Source organism: Elephas maximus, chromosome 4, assembly GCF_024166365.1.
Source record: "Elephas maximus indicus isolate mEleMax1 chromosome 4, mEleMax1 primary haplotype, whole genome shotgun sequence".
NCBI lineage: Eukaryota > Metazoa > Chordata > Mammalia > Proboscidea > Elephantidae > Elephas > Elephas maximus.
Window position 1 is genome coordinate 138,535,720 of NC_064822.1, and position 23,377 is coordinate 138,559,096.

Consider the following 23,377-nt stretch of genomic DNA (forward strand, 5'->3'; position numbering starts at 1 on the left):
GGCTATTCATAAGGTTTTCACTGGCTAATGCTTTTCACAAGTAGACCGCCAGGTCCTTCTTCCTAGTCTGTCTTAGTCTGGAAGCTCAGCTGGAACCTGTCCTCCATGGGTGACCCTACTAGTATCTGAATACCATTGGCATAGCTGCCAACATCACAGCAACATGCAAGCCCCCACAGTATGACAAACTGACAGACACATGGGGGATATATATATATATGTATACATACACACATACAATAAGAAAAATCTACAGGCTGATGAGTATAGATTTTATCTCCAGCCGTAATTTTGCTGTTGTTCTTAGGTGCAGTCGAGGCAGTTCCAACTGCCAGAATAATGAGTAAGTCTATCGTCAAAGAAACATTGCCAGAGTGCTCCTTGGAAAAAAAGATGGCAAGACTTCGTCTCAGTTACTTTGGACATGTTATCGGGAGAGACCAGTCCCTGGAAAGAGACATCGTACCTGGTAGAGGGTAAGCAAAAAAAAGGAAGACCCTTGACAAGATGGATTGACATACTGGCTGCGACAACAGCTCAAACATAGCAACAATTGTGACAAGAGTATGTGACCAGTCTTTTGTTCTGCTGCACGCAGGGTCTCTATGAGTAGGACACAATTCATTCCATAACACCCCTGAAGAGATTTCTGCATGATGCAAATATGATCTGTGGTTTTAAAAGACTTCTCTGGCTTCTGTGTAGAAAATGAGCTCTACACAAGTAAAAGGAAGAAGGTAAGCTGGGAGACCAGGTAGAAATAAACCATCATGGTTCAGGCGAGAAATAATGGTTGCTTGGATCAAGGTGGTAGTTGGCAAAGTAGAAGTGGTAGGATTCTAGATAAATTCTGAAGGTAGAGTCTAAACATCTCATAGACGAATTGGATGTGAGGTGGGAGGTAAAAATCAAAGAATATATCTTTGGAATGAGCACAAATAGGGATCTCTTTAAGTCAGCTGGCCAAGTAGCTGTCTTCCACATTTCTTAGTATAGACAAGTGAGCACCTCCAGGGCTGCATCCCTTTGTTAAAACATCTCAATTGGTATTACGTCAATTCTTGAAGCCTTGTTTTTTGCCAGTGCTTCCAGTGCAGGTTGGACGTGTCTGTTTTTTGTATTGTGATGGTTTCGGTATCCCTGTGATACTGGAAGCTTTCCACCAGTATTTCCAATACCAGTAGGGTCACCCTTGGTGGACAGGTTTCAGCAGAGCTTCCAGACTAGGAGGAAGGACTTGACAGTCTATTTCTGAACAAATTGGCCAGTGAAAACCTTATGAACAGCAACAAAACATCATAGAGCCATTAACTCCCCTTAAACTCAAAATGATACATCCAATTGCCTGCCTTAAAATCATCCATTATTATTATGACAAGTGTATCAAATTTATCCAAACATAACTCTTGATTTGCTTATTCTCCAAAGCTGTCTGTTCCCCATCTCAATTACTAACATCACTATCCTCCTACTTTCTCAGGCCAAAAGCCTAGACGTATTCTTTGATTTTACTTTTTATTTCCCACCTCACATCAAATTCATCTATGAGATCTTTAGACTAGAATCCTATCACTTCTACTTTGCCAACTACCACCCTGATCCAAGCAACCATTATCTCTCCCATGAACTATGATGGCTTATTTCTACCTGGTCTCCCAGCTTACCGTCTTTCTTTTACCTGTGAAGGGCTCATTTTCTACACAGAAGCCAGAGCAATCTTTTAAAACCACAGATTGTATTTGCATCATGCAGAAATCTCTTCAACGGTGTTATGCAATGAATTGTGTCCCCCACAAAACGTGTGTCAACTTGGCTAGGCCATGATTCCCAGTATTGTGTGACTGTCCATCATTTTGTCATCTGATGTGATTTTCCTATGTGCTGGAAATAATGTTAAGAAGGCAGGAATAGAGGCAGTTATGTTTATGAGGCAGGACTCAATCTACAAGATTAAGTTGTATCTTAAGACAATCTCTTTTGAGGTATAAAAAACAAAAGCGAGCAGAGAGATGTAGGGACATCATACCACTGGGAAAACAGTGCTGGGAGCAGAGCGCCTCCTTTGGACTCAGCGTCCCTGTGCCTGAGAAGCTGCTAGACCAGGATAAGGTTGATGACAAGAACATTCCCCCAAAGGTGACAGCGAAAGAAAGCCTTCCCCTGGAGCTGACGTCCTGAATTTAGACTTCTAGACTACTAGACTGTGCAAGAATAAATTTCTCTTTGTTGAAGACATCCATTTGTGGTATTTCTCTTATAGCAGCAGTAGATAAGACAGACATATGGCTTTCCATTATGTTGTTGTTAGCTGCTGTCAAGTTGGTTCCGACTCATAACAGCCCCATGCACAACAGAATGTGCCATCCTCACAATTACTGTTATGCTTGATCCCACTGTTGCAGCCACTGTGTAACACATCTCCTCAAGGGTCTTCCTCTTTTTCAATGACCCTCTACCTTACCAAGCATGATGCCCTTCTCCAGAGACTGATCCTTCCTCATAACATGTCCGAAGTACAGGAGATGGAGTTTTGCTATCCTTCCAAGAAGTATTCTAACTGTACTTCTAACAAGGCAGGTTTGTTCACTGTTCTGGCAGTCTATAGTATGTTCAATATTCTTCACCAACATCATAATTCAAAGGCATCAATTCTACTTAGGTCTTCCTTATTCACTGTCCAGCTTTTGCAGGCACAGGAGGCAATTGAAAATATCATGGCTTGGGTCAGGCACACCTTATTATTCAAAGTGACAGCTTTGTTTTATAACTCTTTAAAGAGGTCCTTTGCAGCAGATTTGCCCAATGCAATACATCATTTGATTTCTTGGCTGCTGCTTCCTTGGGTGTTGATGTGGATCCAAGTAAAATGAAATTCTGACAACTTCCATCTTTTATCTGTTGATCATTTTGGCTTATTGGTCCAGTTGTGAGGACTTTGCTTTATTTATGTAGATATGTAACCCATACCGAAGGCTGTGGTCTTTTATCTTCATCAGTAAGTGTTTCAAGTTCTCGTCACTTTCAACAAGCAGGGTTGTGTCTTCTGCATATCACAGGTTGTTAATGAGTCTTCCTCCAGTCCTGACGTCCTGTCCTCCTTCATATACTCCACCTTCTCAGATTATTTGCTCAGCATACAGACTGAATAAGTATACTGAAAGGATACAACCCTGACACACAGCTTTCCTGATTTTAAGCCACACAGTATCCCTTTGTTCTATTCAAATGACTGCCTCTTGGTCCATGTACAGGTTCCTCATAAAAACAAGTGATCTGGAATTCCCATTCTTCGTAATGTTATCTATAATTTGTTATGATCCACACGGTCCAGTGTCTTCGCATAGTCAATAAAACACAAGTAAACGTCTCTCTAGTATTCTCTGCTTTCAGTCAAGATCCATCTAACATTAGCAATGCTACCTCTCACTCCACATCCTCTTTTTTTTTTTATTAACTTTTATTGAGGTTCAAGTGAACGTTTACAAATCAAGTTAGACTGTCACATATAAGTTTATATACATCTTACTCTGTACTCCCACTTGCTCTCCCCCTAATGAGTCAGCCCTTCCAGTCTCTCCTTTCGTGACAATTACGCCGGCTTCCAACTGTCTCTAACCTCCCATCCCCTCTCCAGACAGGAGATGCCAACACAGTCTCAAGTGTCCACCTGATATAATTAGCTCACTCTTCATCAGCGTCTCTCTCCTACCCACTGTCCAGTCCCTTTCATGTCTGATGAGTTGTCTTCGGGAATAGTTCCTGTCCTGTGCCAACAGAAGGTTTGGGGACCATGACCGCTGGGATTCCTCTAGTCTCAGTCAGACCATTAAGTATGGCCTTTTTATGAGAATTTGGGGTCTGCATCCCACTGATCTCCTGCTCCCTCAGGGGTTCTCTGTTGTGCTCCCTGTCAGGGCAGTCATCGATTGTGGCCAGGCACCAACTAGTTCTTCTGGTCTCAGGATGATGCAGGTCTCTGGTTCATGTGGCTCTTTCTGTCTCTTGGGCTCTTAGTTATCGTGTGACCTTGGTGTTCTTCATTCTCCTTTGCTCCAGGTGGGTTGAGACCAACTGATGCATCTCAGATGGCCACTTGTTAGCATTTAAGACCCCAGACGCCACATTTCAAAGTGGGATGCAGAATGTTTTCATAATAGAATTATTTTGCCAATTGACTTAGAAGTTCCCTTAAACCATGGTCCCCAAACCTCCGCCCTTGCTCCGCTGACCTTTGAAGCATTCAGTTTATCCCGGAAACTTCTTTGCTTTTGGTCCAGTCCAGTCCAGTTGAGCTGACCTTCCATGTATTGAGTATTGTCCTTCCCTTCACCTAAAGCAGTTCTTATCTACTAATTAATCAGTAAAAAACCGTCTCCCACCCTCCCTCCCTCCCCACCTCGTAACCACAAAAGTATGTGTTCTTCTCAGTTTATACTATTTCTCAAGATCTTATAATAGTGGTCTTATACAGTATTTGTCCTTTAGCCTCTGACTAATTTCGCTCAGCAAAATGCCTTCCAGGTGCCTCCATGTTATGAAATGTTTCAGAGATTCGTCACTGTTCTTTATCGATGCGTAGTATTCCATCGTGTGAATATACCACAATTTATTTAACCATTCATCCGCTGATGGACACCTTGGTTGCTTCCAGCTTTTTGCTATTGTAAACAGAGCTGCAATAAACATGGGTGTGCATATATCTGTTTGTGTGAAGGCTCTCATTTCTCTAGGGTATATTCCGAGGAGTGGGATTTCTGGGTTGTATGGTAGTTCTATTTCTAGCTTTTTAAGAAAACGCCAGATAGATTTCCAAAGTGTTTATACCATTTTACATTCCCACCAGCAGTGTACGAGTTCCAATCTCTCCGCAGCCTCTCCAACATTTATTCTTTTGTGTTTTTTGGATTAATGCCAGCCTTGTTGGGGTGAGATGGAATCTCATCGTAGTTTTAAATGGCTAATGATCGAGAGCATTTTCTCATGTATCTGTTAGCTGCCTGAATATCTTCTTTAGTGAAATGTGTGTTCATATCCTTTGCCCACTTCTTGATTGGGCTGTTTGTCTTTTTGTGGTTGAGTTTTGACAGAATCATATAGATTTTAGAGATCAGGCGCTGGTCGGAGATGTCACAGCTGAAAATTCTTTCTCAGTCTGTAGGTGGTCTTTTTACTCTTTTGGTGAAGTCTTTAGATGAGCATAGGTGTTTGATTTTTAGGAGCTCCCAGTTATCTGGTTTCTCTTCGTCATTTTTGGTAATGTTTTGTATTCTGTTTATGCCTTGTATTAGGGCTCCTAAGGTTGTCCCTATTTTTTCTTCCATGATCTTTATCGTTTTAGTCTTTATGTTTAGGTCTTTGATCCACTTGGAGTTAGTTTTTGTGCATGGTGTGAGGTATCCACATCCTCTTTTGAATACGGCTTGAGTTTCTGGCAGTTCCTTGTCAGTATACTGCTGCAACCATTTTTTAATTATCTTCAGCAAAAATTTACTTGAGTATGGCATTAATGATATTGTTCGAGAATTTCTGCATTCTGTTAGATCACCTTCCTTTGGAATGGGCACAAATACGGATCTTTTCCAGTCAGTTGGCCAGGGAGCTGTCTTCCAAATTTCTAGGCAGAGACGAGTATGTGCTTCCATTGTTGCATCGGTTTACTGCTCCAGGAATTGATGGAATATCAATCAATGTTTCACCAAATGGATGCAGTGCTGGAGGTGCTCACTTGTCCATGCCAAGAAATGTGGAAGACAACTACCTGGCCAACTGACTGGAAGAGATTCGTATTTATGCCTATCCCCAAGAGAGGGATCCAACTGACTGTGGGAATTATCAAACAATATCATTAATATCACCCACAAGTAAAATTTTGCTGAATACCTTTCAAAAGTAGCTGCAGCAGTAGATCAATAGGGAACTGCCAGCAATTCAAGCTGGATTCAGAAGAGGACGTGGAGACAGAGATATCATTGCTGATGTCAGATGGATCCTGGCTAAAAGCAGAGAAGACCAGAAAGATGTTTACCTGTGTTCTATTCCCTATGCAAAAGCATTTGACTGTGTGGATCGTAACAAACTATCAATAACACTACAAAGAATGAGAATTCTAGAACACTTAATTGTGCTCATGAGAAACGTGTACATAGATCAAGAGGAAGTCATCTGAACAGAAAAGGGGATACTGCATGATTTAAAGTCAGAAAAGGTGTGTGTCAGAGTCGTATCCTTTCACCATACTTATTGAATCTGTACACTGAACAAATAATCCAAGAAGCTGGACTATATGAAGAAGAACGGGGCATAAGGATTGGAGGAAGACTCATTAACAACCTGCGTTATGCAGATGACACAACTCTGCTTACTGATAGTGAAGAGGACTTGAAGCACTTACTGATGAAGATTAAAGACCACAGCCTTCAGTATGGGTTACGTCTCTACATAAATAAGACAAAATTCTCACAACTGGACCAATAAGTCAAAATGATCAACAGAGAAAAGACTGAAGTTGTCAAGGATTTCATTTTACTTGGATTCACAATCAACAGCCATGGAAGCAGCAATCAAGAAATCAAAAGACTCATTGCTCTGGGGAAATCTGATGCAAAAGACCTCTTTAAACTGTGGAAAAGCAAAGATGTTACCTTGAAGACTAAGGTATGCCTGACTAATCCAGGGCGTTTTCAATCACCTCATATGCATGTGAAAGCTGGAAGATGAATAAGGAAGAGCAAAGAAGAATTGACGCCTTTGAATTGTGGTGCTGGTGAAGAATATTGACTATACCATGGACTGCCAAAAGAATGAACAAATCTGTCCTGGAAGAAGTATGACCAGAATGCTCCTTAGAAGCAAGGATGGTGAGACTACGTCTCATATACTCTGGACACGTTATCAGGAGGGGTCAGTCCCTGGAGGACATCATGCTTGGTACAGGGTCAGCAAAAGTGGAAGATCCTCAGTGAGGTGGACTGACACACTGGCTGCAAATGGGCTTAAGGATAAGAATTGTGAGGGTGGCACAGGGCCAGGCAGTGTTTCGTTCTGTTGTACACAGGGTTGCTATGCATCTGAACCAACTTGATGTCACCCAACAACAACATGCTAAAATTAAGTATTGATTTCATCAAAAGATACCATAAAGAACTTGAAAGAAGGGCACAAAACAAGAGAAAATATTGGAAGCACATACAATTAACAAAGTGTTAGTATTCGGAATATATATTTTTTAAACCTCCTATAAACCCATTAGAAAAGAAGTTTATATTCTGTAACTACTACTATTCTTTACTTTCTGAATTCAACAACACAATAGAAAAATGGCGGAAAGATCTGAACAGTGATTTCACATTAAAACAAATGCAAATGGCCATGTGAAAAGACATTCATCCTCCTTGGTAATCGGGGAAATACAAATCAAGGTTACAATGAAATAAATATTCCACACTTAGCTGAAATGACAAAAATTAATACGTCAATAATACCAGGTACTGATAAGGACCGGATCAATGAAATATCTTTAAGCACTGTTGGTGGAGTATAAATTGATACAAGCACTTTGGAAAACAATTTAGAGCTATTCTTATGATACTGAATTTCAACAGACTCTATGGTCCAACAACTTCACTCCTAGATTTATACCTCAGAAAACTCTTACATGGGCATCCAGGAGACAAGAATAAGAACGTTCACAGAAATATTGTTCATGATAGCAAAAACCAAAATGAACTAAATATATTCATCAACTGAAAAAAAATTAATAAACTAATTTATGGATACAATGTAACACAACACTGAAAAGGAACGATACACACCTATACCCAAACATGGCTGAATCTTGGATATAAAATGTTAACTACAAAAAGCAAGTCCTAGAAGACCGCATTCCTTTTTTCCTGTCTTTTTAATGACCTTTTATTTTCTTCACATATGATGTCCTCCATAACTCTTCTGGCCTTTGGTCATTAGTGTTCAATGTGTCATATCTATTCTTGAGACAGTCTCTAAGTTCAAGTGAGACGTATTCAAGGCCATACACTGGCTCTCATGGACTTACTTTGATTTTCTTCAGCTTCAACTTTAACTTGCAAATGAGTAATTGATGGTCTGTTCCAAAGTCAGCCCTTTGCTTTGTCTTTACTGATAATATTGAGCTCCTCCATCATCTCGTTTCACAGATGTAGCTGACTTGATTGTTGTGTAATCCACCCAGTGAGGTCCAGATGTATACTCATCATTCGTTTTGTTGAAAAAAAGTATTCCTGAGGAATAAGTCATTGGTCCTGCAGAACACTATCATGTGATGTCTGGCATAATTTCTATCACCAAGGCCGTATTTTTCAACTACTGTTCCTTCTTTGTTTTCAACTTTTACATTCCAATCACCAGTGGTTATCAATGCATCTTAACCGCGTGTTTCATCAGTTTCAGACTGCAGCAGTTCATAAAAATCAGCAGTCCCTGGTGAAGGACAGCATGCTTGGTAAGGTAGAGGGTCAGCAAAAAAAAAGGGAGATCCTAGAAGAGACGGACTGACACAGTGGCTGCAACAATGGGCTCAAACACAGCAATGATTTTGAGGATGGCACAGGACCTGGCAGTGTTTTGTTCTCTTGTACACAGGGTTGCTATGAGTCGGAACTGACTTGACAGCACCTAACGACAACACATTCCCATTATTACTGGATGTTTGTGGCTGTTCCTTCTCATTTTGAGTAATTCCACATCTGCAAATAGAAGTCCTAAAAGCTTTACTCCATCTGCATCATTAAGGTCGAGTCTAACTTTGAAGAGGTGGCTCTCCTCCAGGTGTATTTTGAGTACTTTCCTATCTGAGGGGCTCATCTTCCAACACTATACGTGACAATGCTGTGTTGTTATCCACAAAGTTTTCATTGGCTAATTTTCAGGACACCAAGCCTTTCTTCTTAGTTTGTCTTAGTCTAGATGCTCCACTGAAACCTGTCCACCTTGGGTGACCCTGCTGGTATTTCAAATAATGTTGGCATGGCTTTAAGCATCATAGGAACACATAAGCCAATTGCTTTTAAATGTGGAGTAGTTAAAGTAAGCAGAAGAACTGATGAAGTAAAAGAGTTGAACAGAAGATTTCAAAGGGAGGCTTGGAAACACAAGGTAAAATACTACAATGAAATGTGCAAAGACTTGGAAGTGGGGCCAAGATAGTGGAGTAGTCAGACGTTTCCAGTGATCCCTCTAACAACAAAGACTCAAAAAAACAAGTGAAACAATTATATTTATGACAAGCTAGGAGCCCTGAATATCAAAGTCAGAAAACAGACTGAGCGTCAGGGAGAGAGAGAGAGACGGTTCAGAACCAGAGAGGAGTTTCTTGACTTGACTCACTGGTAACCCTCAAGCACCATTTCATGGAGCAACTGCGGCGGGGCTGGCTGTAGCATTTTCAATGCGGTTTCCTCAGGGAGAGACAGCTACCTGCACAGCCTACTCACACTTCCAGAACCAGAGAAGAACGGTACCCTTGGCAAAAGCTAAGTACTTGCGTTTATTTTACGCTGCCCCCAGCACACAGGTCAGCTTCAGTGGCTGTCTATTTCTCTGGGCCTGAGATTGTCCCTGCTGTGTCCCCTGAGTCATTCTCCTGGACTTGGAGAAGGAATAAATTCACAATTGGGGGAAAAGATAATCTGCCAGCTCCACTAACCTGGGGTGCTCAGGACAGAAGCAGCTCCTGTCCATTCACAAATGGTCCGTGGACTTTGAATACCTTTCATCCCTGCATGGACCCGTGTGTGCCCATTTCAGGAGAAACAGGCCCTTGCTGGCAGACTGCAACTGTTTCAGCTGGGTGGTGAAAAGATGGGTGTTTGATGTTGGCAACTGCTTTGCCTATTAAACAGGGTCTTCACCTACCCACATCAGGGGCCTAAGGACTGGTGGCTCCACCCACGTCACCCAAGACAGGGGTCCATGGATAATTGGCACCTCCCAGTCCTTACAACCAAAAGTATTTGGTGCCCATGGTCCGTCTGCAGAAGCCACTCACATAGGCACTCTAAGGGATAGGGACACGCTTTCCTCACAGACATTCAGGGGACAGTTCTCAGCCCCCTGCTTTGTTCAGAGCGTGACCCCCTGCTGCAACCAGATACCTCTACCTACACCAATCACCCCTGCCCCTCTAAGACTGTAGGACAGAGCCTGTACCACATACTTGATGACCAACTACCTAGACAGCTGAGCTGAATCCACACAAGAAAGGCGAATGGACTCGTAGGCTCATATACCTGGTAACAGTTCAAGCCATCTGGTGACAGTATGTTAGAGCTTCAAAGGTGAAAATAATCAAGCTAGCTCACTCAAGCAACCCGTTTGGGCATATCAAAACAAAACAAAGCAAGAAGTTAGGATACACTAAGCAAACATAAACTAATACATAACTTACAGATGGCCTGGAGACAACATTCAATATCAAATCACATAGTGAAGCAGACCATGATCGCTTCAACAAGCTCTCAAAACAAAGAATCAAGGAATCTTCCGGATGAAGGTGTCTTCCTGGAATTACCAGATGCAGAATACAAAAGATTAACATACAGGACTCTTTAAGACATCAGGAACGAGAGCAGGATGGAGATCAGACAAAACGGAAAAAGCCAAGGAACACACAGATAACACAGTTGAAGAAATTAAAAAAGTTATTCAAGAACATAATGAAAAATTTAATAGGCTGCAAGAATCCATAGAGAGACAGCAGTCAAAAATTCAGGAGATAAACAGTAAAATTACAGAATTAGGCAACTCAATAGAAAGTCAGAAGTCCAGAACTGAGGAAGTGGAAGGCAGAATTAGTGAGACTGAAGATAAAACATTTGGCACCAATATATTCAAAGAAAAATCATATATAAAACAATTTTAAAAAATAAAGAAACCTTTAAGAATCATCTGGGACTCTATCAAGAAAAATAACCTACCAGTGATTGGAGTAACAGGACGGGATAACAGAAAATACAGAAAGAAATGTTTAAGATTTATTGGCAGAAAACTTCCTTGATATCATGAAAGATGAGAAGACATCTGTCCAAGATGCTTATCAAATTCCACATTAAGGTAGATCTCAAAAGAAAGTCACCAACACATATTATAATCAAACTTGCCAAAACCAAAGATAAAGAATTTTAGGAATGGCTAGGGATAAACAAAAAGGAGAGTAAGAATAAGCTCAGACTACTCGACAGAAACCATGCAAGCAAGAAGGCAATGGGATGACTTATATAAAGCATTAAAGGAAAAAAACTGCCAGCCAAGAATCATATATCCAGCAAAAATGTCTCTCAAATATGAAGGCAAAATTAGGACTTTTCCAGAAAAACAGGAGTTTAGGGAATTTATGAAAACTAAACCAAAACCACAAGAAATACTAAAAAGAATTCTCTGGTTATATAATCAGTAATATCAGATATCGACCCAAGACTAGAACACAGGACAGAGCAACCAGGTGTCAGCCGAGATAGAGAAATCACAAAAACAAATCAAGATAAAAAAAGTTCAATATCCCTGATACCAAAACCAGGTAAAGACACCACAAAAAAAAGAAAATTACAGACCTACATCCCTTGGGTGGGTTTATCCCTCATGAACCTAGATGCAAAAATTCTCAACAAAATTCTAGCCAACAGAATTCAAGAACATATCAAAAAAATAATTCACCATGACCAAGTGGGATTCATACCAGGTAGGAAGGAATGGTTCAACATTAGAAAAAAAATTAACGTAATACAGCATATAAATAAAACAAAAGACAAGAACCACGTGATTTTATCAATTGGTGTAAAAAAAGCTTTTGACAAAGTCCAACACCGATTCATGACAAAAACTCTCAGCAAAGTAAGAACAGAAGGAAAATTCCTCAACGTAATAAAGGGCATTTATATAAAGCCAACAGTCAACATCATCCTAAATGGAGAGATTCTGAAAGCGTTCCCCCTGAAAACAGGAACCAGACAAGGATGCCCCTTATCACTATTCTTATTCAACGTTGTGCTGGAGGTCCTAGCCAGAGCAATTAGGCTAGATAAAGAAATAAAGGGCATCCAGATTGGTAAGGAAGAAGTAAAAGTATCTCTATTTGCAGATGACATGATCTTATACACAGAAAGCCCTCAGGGATCCTCAAGAAAACTACTGAAACTAATAGAAGAGTTTAGCAGAGTATCACGATACAAGATAAATGTACAAAAATCAGTTGAATTCCTCTACACCAACAAAAAGAACATTGAAGAGGAAATCACTAAATCAATACCATTTACAGTAGCCCCAAGAGGATAAAATACTTGGGAATAAATCTTACCAGAGACGTAAAAGACCTATACAAAGAAAACTACAAGACGCTACTACAGGAAACCAAAAGAGATCTATATAAGTGGGAAAACATACCTTGTTCCTGGATAGGAAGACTTAGCATTGTAAAAATATCTATTCTACCAAAAGGCATCTATAGATACAATGCAATTCCACTCCAAATTCCAATGACATTTTTTAATGAGATGGAGAAATAAATCACCAACATCATATGGTAGGGCAAGAGACCCCAGATCAGTAAAGCATTACTGAAAAAGAAGAACAAAGTCGGAGACCTCATTCTACTCAATTTTATAACCTATTATATCACCACAGTAGTCAAAACAGCCTGGTACTGGTACAACAGATACATAGAGTGGAAAAGAATTGAGAACCCAGATATAAATCCATCCACATACGAGCAGCTGATATTTGACAAAGGCCCAAAGTCCATTAATTGGGGAAAACACAGTCTTTTTAACAAATGGTGCTGGCATAACTGGATATCCATCTGCAAAAAAATGAAACAAGACCCATACCTCACTCCATGCACAAAAACTAACTCAAAATGGATCAAAGACCTAAACATAAAATCTAAAATGATACAGATCATGGAAGAAAAAATAGGGACAATGCTAGGAGCTCTAATACATGGCATAAACAGTATATAAAACATTACTAAAAATCCAAAGTAAAAACCAGATAACTGGGAGCTCCTAACAATCAAACACGTATGCTCATCCAAAGACTTCACCAAAAGAGTAAAAAGACTACCTAAAGACTGGGAGAAAGTTTTTAACTGACATTTCCGATCAGTGCCTCATCTCTAAAATTTACATGATACTGCAAAAACTCAACTACAAAAAGACAAATAACCTAATTAAAAAATGGGCAAAAGATATGAACAGGCACATCACTAAAGAAGATATTCAGGCTGCTAACAGATACATGAGGAAATGCTCACCACCATCAGCCATTAGGAAAATGTAAAGCAAAACTACAATGAGATTCCATCTCACTCCAACAAGACTAGCATTAATCCAAAAAACACATAATAATAAATGTTGGAGAGGCTGTGGAAAGACTGGAACACTTATACACTGCTAGGGGGAATGTAAGATGGCACAACCACTTTGGAAATCAATTTGGTGCTTCCTTAAAAAAATGAGAAATAGAACTACCATAACATGGTCCAGGAATCCGACTCCTTGTAATACATGTTAGAGAAATAAGAGCCTTTACATGAACAGATATATGCACACCCATGTTCACTGCAGCACTGTTTATAATAGCAAAAAGTTGGAAGCAACCAAGGTGCCCATCAACAGATAAATGGATAAATTACGGTATATTTACACAAATGGAATACTACGCACTGATAGAGAACAATGATGAACCCATGAAATATTTCATTTAACATGGAGAAATCTGGAAGACATTATGCTGAGTGAAATTAGTCAGTTGCAAAAGGACAAATATCGTGGAAGACCACTATTATAAGAACTGGAGAAATAGTTTAAACAGAGAAGAAAATATTCTTTCATGGTTATGAGAGAGGGGCGGGAGCGCGAGGGGTATTTACTAATTAGATAGCAGATAAGTTTTATTTTAGGTGAAGGGAAAGACAATACATAATACAGGAGAGGTCAACACAACTGGGCTAAACCAAAAGCAATCAAGTTTCCTGAATAAACTAAAGGCTTCAAAGACTAGTGTAGCAGGGGCAGGGGTTTGAGGACGATGGTTCAGGGGACATCTAAGTCAACTGGCATAATAAAATCCATCAAGAAAGCATTCTGCATACCACTTTGGAGAGTGGCATCTGGGGTCTTAAACATTAGCAAGCAGCCACCTAAGATGCATGAATTGTTCTCAACCACCTGGATCAAAGGAGAATTGAAGAACACCAAAGACACATGGTAATCATGAGCCTAAGAGACTGAAAGGACCACATAAGCCAGGACTGTATCAGTGTGAGACCAGAAGAACTAGATGGTGCCCAGCCACAACCCATGACTGCCCTAACAGGGAACACAACAGAGAACCCCTGAGGGAGCAGGAGCACAGTGGATGCAGACCCCAAATTCTCATAAAAAGACCAGACTTAATGGCCAGACTGGGACTACAAGGATGCCAGAGGCCATGGTCCCCAGATCTTCTGTTAGCCCAAGACGGAAACCATTCCTAAAGCCAACTCTTCAGATAGGGACTGGACTAGAATATGGGATGGAAAGGCTACTGGTGAAGAACGAGCTTCTTGGATCAAATAGACACATGAGACTATGTCGGCATCTCCTTTCTGGAGGGGAGATGAGAGGGCGGAGCGGGCCAGGAGCTTATCAGATGGACACAAGGAGAGAAAATGGAGGGAAGGAGTGTGTTGTCTCATTAGGGGGAGAGCAATTAGGAGTGTATAGCAAGGTTATGTAAATTTTTGTATGAGAGACTGACCTGATTTGCAAACTTTCACTTAAGCACAATAAAATTTAAAATAAAAAAAAAAAAGCTCAAAACTGGGAAACAGCTATGTCATTATGTAAAAGAAAACATTAAAACAATAAAGAGGGAGTAAGAAATATAGTCATAGATCTTTTATATGGACAGAAAGTAAAGGCAATATAAAGTAATAAGAGGTTTAAACTTAGAAAAATAGTGGTAAATATTAAGGTAACCACAAAGGAGACTAACAATCCTACTCATCAAAATAAAATACAAGAAGAAAATATAAAGACCTAGCAAAAACAAAGCAACGATTAAGAGGAAAAGACAATATATAAGCTACTGAGCACAAAAAAATTATATGGGAAAAAGAAACTATCAACAACATACTAAAAAAAGACATAAAAATGACAGCATTAAACTCATACCTATCCATAATTACGCTGAATGTAAATGGACTAAATGCACCAATAAAGAGACAGAGAGTGTCAGAATGGATTAAAAAAAACAAAAAAAAACTGTCTATACGCTGCCTCCAAGAGAAATGTCCAAGCACTTGTAGTTAGAAAACCAAAAAGGAAGATCGCAATCAACATTTCTCAAGCTGAAAGAACTAAAAAGGAAATTCAAGCCCTGAGCTGTAATACTGAAGGATTCTATGAGCAAAAAATTGAATGACACAGGAAGCATCAAAAGAAGATGGAAGGAATACAGAGTCACTGTACCAAAAAGAATTGGTCTACGTTCAACCATTTTAGGAGTTACCACATATGATTAGGAACCACTGATACTGGAGAGTGAGATCAAGCTGCACTTAAGGTATGTGCAAAAAACAAGGCTCCAGAACTTGAGGGAATACCAACGGAGATGCTTCAACAAATGTATTCAACACTGGGAAGTGTTTACACGTGGACTTCAAGGAATTTGCAAGACAGCTTCCTGGCCAATCAACTGCAAGAGATCCATATACATGCCTAGTCCAAAGAAAAGTAATCAACGAAATGCAGAAATTATCAACCAATATCGTTAATATCACGTGCTAGCAATATTTGCTGAAAATAATTCAAAAACAGCTCCAGCCGTACACTGAAAGAGAACTACAGAAGTTTAAGCCAGATTCAGAAAAGGACACTGAATGAGGGATACCATTGCTGATGTTAGATGGATCTAGACCAAAAGCAGAGAATACCAGAAATATGATTACCTGTGTTTTATCAACTAGGCAAAGGCATTTGACTTTGTAGATCATAACATATTATGGATAACATTATGAAGAATGGAATTCCAGAACACTTAATTGTGCTCATGAGGAACTTGTATATGGATCAAGAGGCAGTAATCACAAGAGAACAAGTGGATACTGTGTAGTTTTAAAATTGGAAAAGGTATGAGGTAGGGTTGTATCATTTCACCTTTTATGCTGTATGCTGAACAAATAATGTGAGAAGGCGGACTGTATGAAGAACACAGCATCAGGATCGGAGGAAGACTCACTAATCACCTGTAATGTGCAGATGAACACAACGTTGCTTGCAGAAAGTAAAGGCGATTTGAAGCACTTACTGATTAGGGTCAAAGACTACAGCCTTCAGTATGGATTAAAGCTGAGCATAAAGTAAGCAAAAATCCTCACAACTGGTCTGATAAACAATATCATAATATATGGCAAAGAAATTGAAGTCGTCAATGATTTCAGTCTACTTGGTTCAACAATCAAAGCCGCTGGAAGCAGCAGTCAAGAAATAAAGCAATGTATTTAATGCACGGGGAAAACCTACTGCAAAAGACCTCTTTAAAGTGTTAAAAAGCAAAGATAGTACTTCGATGACTAAGGTGCAATTGACCCAAACCATGATCTTTTCTATCACCTCATATACATGCAAAAGCTAGACAATGACAAAGAAAGGCCTAAGGAGAACTGATGCATTTGAATTTGTGTTGCTGCAAAAAATACTGAATATACATACCATGGACTGTCAGAAGAACAAGCAAATCTGTTTTGGACAAAGTACAGCCAGAATGTTCCTTAGAAGCAAGGATGATAAGAGTTTGTCCTGCTTAGTGTGGATACGTCATCAGAAAAGACCAATCACTAGAAAAGGAAATCATGCAAGGTAAAGTAGAGAGTCAGCAAAAATGAGGAAAACCCCCTATGAGACAGACTGACACAACAGCTGCAATGATGGGCTCAAACATGCCAACAAGTGTGAAGATGGCGCAAGACCAGGCAATGTTTCTTCTGTGACACATAATGTTGCCACGAGTCAGAGTCGACTCGATGGCAACTAACAACAACAGAAGATTACATATGTAGCACGATACCATTCTTAGAAAATTAAGCAAACAAAACTTAGTAATATACATGTGATTAACAAAATAACCTTTTTGCGTTTTTTTGATAAGCAAACTATAGTAAACAAAAAATACGAACTAGTCATTGTCTCTGGGGGGCAGGCACAGGAAGAGAAGAGGGATGAAGCACATAGATAAATGTGAGGTCGTTTTATAGTTCTTTAGGTAGGTGGTAGGTTCAACAGGTATCCACTGTATGCTTACACTTTATAGTTTACATGTACCACGTAAATTATTTTGGCTAATAAATGCTAATTTAAAATACGTTGAGAAGAACAACTAACACAATTAAAGTATGCTTTAGTATTCACGGGAAACCCTGGTGGCACAGTGGTTAAGTGCTACAGCTGCTAACCAAGAGGCTGGCAGTTTGAATCCGCCAGGCGCTCCTTGGAAACTATGGGGGCAGTTCTACTCTGTCCTATAGGGTCGCTATGAGTCGGAATCGACTCAACGGCAGTGGGTTTGGTTTAATATTCACAGGTATGTATATCTTAGATAACTTCACTATATAAAAAAGAAAATAAAGAAGTGAAAGTTTGGCTCTGCTTACACTATTCTGTTTTTGACTGAGATATTACTGTTTGATTCTGATAACCTTGAAGTGAGAGAGTATGTAGAAACAGCAATGTATAGAGTGCATCTCTTAAAAAATGAAAAAAAAATAAAGCCCAAGTTCCTAAGTGTTTTCTTTCACCTCATTTATAAATGTTAACAACTACAGAGACTAAAGAGGCTCTGCATAATATAAAAATCACTATGGTGTCCTAGATCCTGAATGTAAACTTGAGAAGGGTGGTGGCTTTGTTTTTGTCTGTATGCTCTGGCATATGACAGTCAATAAATACTAAATGATTCTACTGATATTTATTGAGCAAATCACTGCATGATCCCAGTGTAGTTTCTGACACTACAATCAATATATGCCCAACTACACAATGTTTTCGGATTGACTCACTTATTTTAAAATAGCATTACAATGCCCTCTGCTGGTTTCTACACTGCAGTGGAAGCAAATAACCTACTTTCCTATTCATACTGCTTTATTCATCTGAAGTATAGAAGAAATCACACTGGAATAATTATTATACCAGTTGTGTATTCTAAGAAGAACATGAGCTTATAAATACCATTCTTTACTTCCATCCAACTCATCACTAGAAAAGTTAACAAATTTTATAAGCTTCAAACTCTGCTGTTTCCCTTAAAGTGGAAACTATAAGATGAAATGAAGTAATTTTTTTTTTTAAGTCATATACGATCTCTACATAAATTCTTTCTCTGTCCTTACAGATGGTATACCTCATTCCTAAATGCTCAAAGAATTTAAACATTGCAGGATATATCACATAGTTTTCATTTAATAGTACAAACCCTAGTAAAGTACTACAAAATTACTTTTCACTCTAAAGGATATGTGGTCTGTAGTAAATAATTATACAGCCTAGCTTTTTAATCTTAGTATTAAAATAAAAGACAGTAGAAACTCATCTCTAATACATGTTGTATATTTTTATTTATTATATTCTTAAAATATGTAACCATAATACATTTCTTTTATTCCAATCCAAGTAAAAATTAAAGACTTTGCCATTTATAAAACAGTTCCTGAAGTAGAGCCATTTCAGTTCATACTCAAAATAAAATTCTATTTGTAAAGTTCAACAGTGCCATTCATTCACCTGAGTCAACACCTAAATATAAGAGGTTACTGAAGAATCCACTGAAAACATCTGCAAGTAACACAAGTAAGGCTGAACAACAAAACATAAAAACATTTTCTGATTGGTATACTGTTTTCTACTTTTCAAATTTCTACTATTCTAACAGTACTTGTTATATAGTAATATAAATATTATGAATTATACTAAGAATGAAAAAATGACTTTTAGTATATTACTTTAACTCATCTCTCTTTTGAAAAAAGCTTTACATGCACACTGTAACCAGTATTAGGGACAAACAGCAACTGAGGTAGACAAAAGAACTTCACAACTGTCAGAAACCTTGGCTGTTATCTTTTCCAATCCCCTTCTCAGGCCAGTGACAAAAATGCGCCTCAGAGTGGTAAACCAACATGTATGGTCAGGTAACTATTTAGGGATAAATACTTAAAATTCCTAAGTCAATATAATTTCCTAAATTGCTGTTCGACAAAATTAAAAGCTTTCTCTGATTTACGGAGCAGTAAAAATTTTAATTATTTAGTTAGATTTGAATTCAGCAAATTGCTATTAACTCCTTAGATATTTTAAGTTTTAATTTCAGGCTCCTCATGTACGAAATGACGGCTTTATTACATAAACTCATCAGAAATCCTATGGGGGCAGTTCTACTCTGTCCTAGAGTGTCGCTATGAGTCAGAATTGACTCAATGGCAATAGGTTTTAAAGTTCCTTTCACTTCAGTGATTTTATAATTTTTAATACAAAAGCTGCCCCTGTCAAAATGTTTTGAAGCTATCTGTTCATCCCTGGGTGGTGTAGGCAGTTAAGTGCTTGGCTGCTAACAAGGAGGTTGGGAGATCGAGTTCACCTGGGGGCACCTCAGAAGACAGGCCGGCAATTTACTTCTAAAAAAATCAGCCATGGTAACCTCATAGAACATGGTTTTACTCTGACATACATGGGGTCGCGCTCAGTCGGAACTGACTCAACAGCGACTGGTTTGGTTTTTGGTTCATGGGTCTAACTCCCCAGCTAGACTACCGAGATCCTTACGGACAGGGCCCATGTTTCATTCATCATGTATCTCCAAAAGCAGAAAAAAAGTTTTCAGTAAAATTAGTTGAGGTAAACTGTATGTAACTATTTCCTAAATCTCTGAGACAAAATATTTGTCACTTATGAACTTCCTAAAGTACAAAAAAACTTTTTTTTCTTAACCGGATTATCTATCATATAAAAATTCTGATAAAATAGAACAATAGTCTTCATTTCCATATGACAGTGAATTCCTTGTACTATATCTAGCCTGCAAGTAGTTGCATGCGTATCTTATGATGACGGTAGAAAATACTATAAAGAACAGGGCCTAGGTTATTAAACAGATAACTGGCTAAGTAAGTAGTTCATCTTTAGATAAACAAGATGTAAATATGTCTATCGAGATCAAGTGAGCACTGAATGACCATCTACATTCTTTACTTTGGATTTTCAATGCCTGCAAAGAAAAGTAGAAGACATGATAAATCAGAAAAGAAATACCACTTTCCTTACATAAACACATATCAAAATGTTACCATGGTCCCAGACATGTCATTCCAACTTTGGCTACTTACTTGACGGCCCAAGGGCATCTTTGCTATCACCCAGAAGCTGTTAATGCAGGGTAATTGAGCAGCAAACAAATATAGTCCAAATCAGGAAGAAGCAAAATGCATCAGGATGGAAGCAGCAGTGAAACAAAAGGACAAGGAAAACAGCATTAGTTTATAAGTAGAAAGCACATGCGTATCAATCCTAATATTGTGGTAATTTATAAGAAATGTCCTTCCCCTGTCCCCAAAAAAAGATTCTGGGTTAACCATTATAAAATACTTCTTTTAATTTTGGAAAAAGAAGGTGGAAAGAGAAGAATGGAATTGCCCAAGTATTATGTTTTGAAATTAAACCCATAGCCATGGAGTCAATTCTGACTCATAGCAACCCTATAGGACACAGTAGAACTGCCTCAGAGTTTCCAAAGCTGTAAATCTTTCCAGAAACAGGCTGCCACATCTTTCTCCCGTAGAGCAGATGGTGAGTTGGAACCACCAACCTTTTGGTTAGCAGCAGAGCACTTTAATCACTGCGTCATCAGTTTGAAAGTTACTGAAGTAAAAAATTACTTTCAATTTTAATTTAAGATAGGGGTTAGGAGTGGTAAAAATTATTTAGAGACATAAAGAATAGCCAAAGGTTATTCGTTCCTTAAATTTAAGTGATTTATAAATACGTAACAGCCCATCCACTATTAAACATTAGTTTTGCGTGCTATGAAAGCATTTAACACTACATAGAGATTTAGTTTGTTTCTTTATGACAGAAAAGGAATTAACATTTATTGAATATATATATACCAAGCATTGTGTGAACCGTTTCTACAAAGGCATCAACAAACAGAGCAAACTTGTTCTCAAAGAGCAAAAAAGGGAAAATTGATTAGAAACATAAACTTTATTAAGTCAGACAAAATTTTCTTAAGACCCACTCAAGCACATTATCTGGAGCTACTGGTATTTAGGAAGTCAGAAGACCCAATTCTGGAATGAAAAGCCTGCCAGAAACAGGAAAAAGACTACTGGCCTTTTTGTCTAAGTAACCATTTTAAGATACAACATTACTCTCGATGTTGGCTATGAACAATTTTTTTTGGTCTTCTTTGGTATGAACAAAGTCCTAAGCTCTCCTTCATTTTCAAAAGTATGAAACTAAAGTAACAACAACAACAAATTCCCAGTGATTACAATATTGCATATAGTACCTAAAGAGAGTGAGGGACTCTTAAATGGGTTTTTTTTTTTTTTTAAAGGGAGTAAACTTTTCTTTTTTCTTTTTAAATCAAAGAACAGTTGCTAGCTTTGAGCTTGTCTCCTTGGAAAAAATCTTGGACCTGCTACTTCCCTAAAATGATGGCTGGTTCACAATGCTTCAAATTATGTTTTAATGTCTTTAAAGGCATTTGCTATATTCCTTTTTCTTTGGTTGCCCCATTTAAGATTATTCTTTTAAAAACTGATTTGTTTCACATATAAACTTTAAAAAAAATAAAGCCTTGGTGACAATGAACTAATTGTGCTCAAGACCTTATTACTGATAGTCATGTTATCACAACTAGCAAGCTTGTGAGAAGACAGTAAAGTACTTAAGATAGCCAGTCTCTAACATGGGGTCACCATTAAATTGGAGTCAACTTGATGGCAACCAACAACAGTCTCTAACATGGCTCCCAGTGACCCCCACTTCCTATTATTCACGCCCTCATGTAATCACCTCTGCTTGCGTATGAGTTGGACTTACTGAATCACTTCCAAAGAACAGAACATGGCAGAAGAGATAGAATATTATTTCTGAGATTTACGGTTGTTGTTCTTAGGTGCTGTTCAATCAGTTCTGACTTACAGCAACACTATTACAACAGAACTAAACACTGCCTGGTCCTGCGCCACTCTCACAATCATTGCTATGTTCGAGCTCACTGCTGCAGCCTTTGTGTCAATCCACTCACTGAGAGACTTCCTTTTTGTCACGGACCCTCTACTTTACCAATTATTATGTCTTTCTCCAGGGACTGGTCCCTCCTCTTAATATGTCCGAAGTAAGTGAGACAAAGTCTCACCATTCTTGCTTCTAAGGAGCATTCTGGCTGTACTTCTTCCAAGACAGATTTGTTCATTCTTCTGGCCGACCAAACCCAAACATATTGCCATCGAGTCAATTCTGACTCATGGCAACCTCATAGGACAGAGTAAAAATGCCCCATAGGGTTTCTAAGGAGCAGATGGTGGATTCTAACTGACATCCTTTTGGTTAGCAGCCGAGCTTTTAACCACTATGGCAGTTCATGGTATATTCAATATTCTTCACCAACACCATAATTCAAATGTTTCAACTTTCTTTTGGTCTTCCTTATTTGTTGTCCAGCTTTCACATGCATATGAGACCACTGAAAATATCATGACTTGGGTCGGGCACATCTTGGTCCTCAAAGTAATATCTTTGGTTTTTCTAACACTTCAGAAAGGTCTTTTGCAGCAGATTTGCCCAATGCAATACGACATTTGTTTTCTTGACTACTGCTTCCATGGCGTTGATTGTGGATCCAAGTAAAATGAAATCCTTGACAACTTCAATATTTTCTCTTTTTATCATGATGTTGCTTATTGGTCCAGTTGGAAGAAGTTTTGTTTTCTTTATGTTGAGGTGTAATTCATAATCAAGGCTATACTCTTTGATCTTCATCAGTGAGTGCTTCAAGTCCTCTTCACTTTCAGCAAGCAAGGTTGTATCATCTGCATATCATAGGTTGTTAATGACAACCTGATGCCAGGTTCTTCTTCATATAGTCCAGCAGCTTCTCAGATTATTTGCTCAGCATACAGATTGAATAGGTATGGTGAAAGGATACAACTCTGACGCACACCTTTCCTGACTTTAAACCATCCATCATCCTTTTGTTCTGTCCGAACAACTACCTCCTAATCTATGTACAGGTTCTTCATGAGCACAATGAAAAAAAAAAATGAAGTGCTGTGGAATTCTCGTTCTTCGCAATGTCATCCATATTT

General features: G+C 38.7%; 1 protein-coding gene across 3 annotated transcripts in view; it reads right to left on the reverse strand.

The window, feature by feature from the left end:
• OSBPL8 (oxysterol binding protein like 8) overlaps positions 1 to 23,377 on the reverse strand; it is a 240,632-nt gene that overhangs the window by 112,303 nt on the left and 104,952 nt on the right. For 2 of the 3 annotated variants that reach the window (XM_049883930.1, XM_049883931.1), the window contains exon 3: positions 20,390 to 20,426. The exons of the other annotated variant lie outside the window; for it this stretch is intronic. In XM_049883930.1, coding sequence (XP_049739887.1) covers positions 20,390 to 20,426 — 37 coding nt within the window. The remainder of the gene's footprint in view (positions 1 to 20,389; positions 20,427 to 23,377) is intronic. 3 annotated transcript variants of the gene reach the window in all.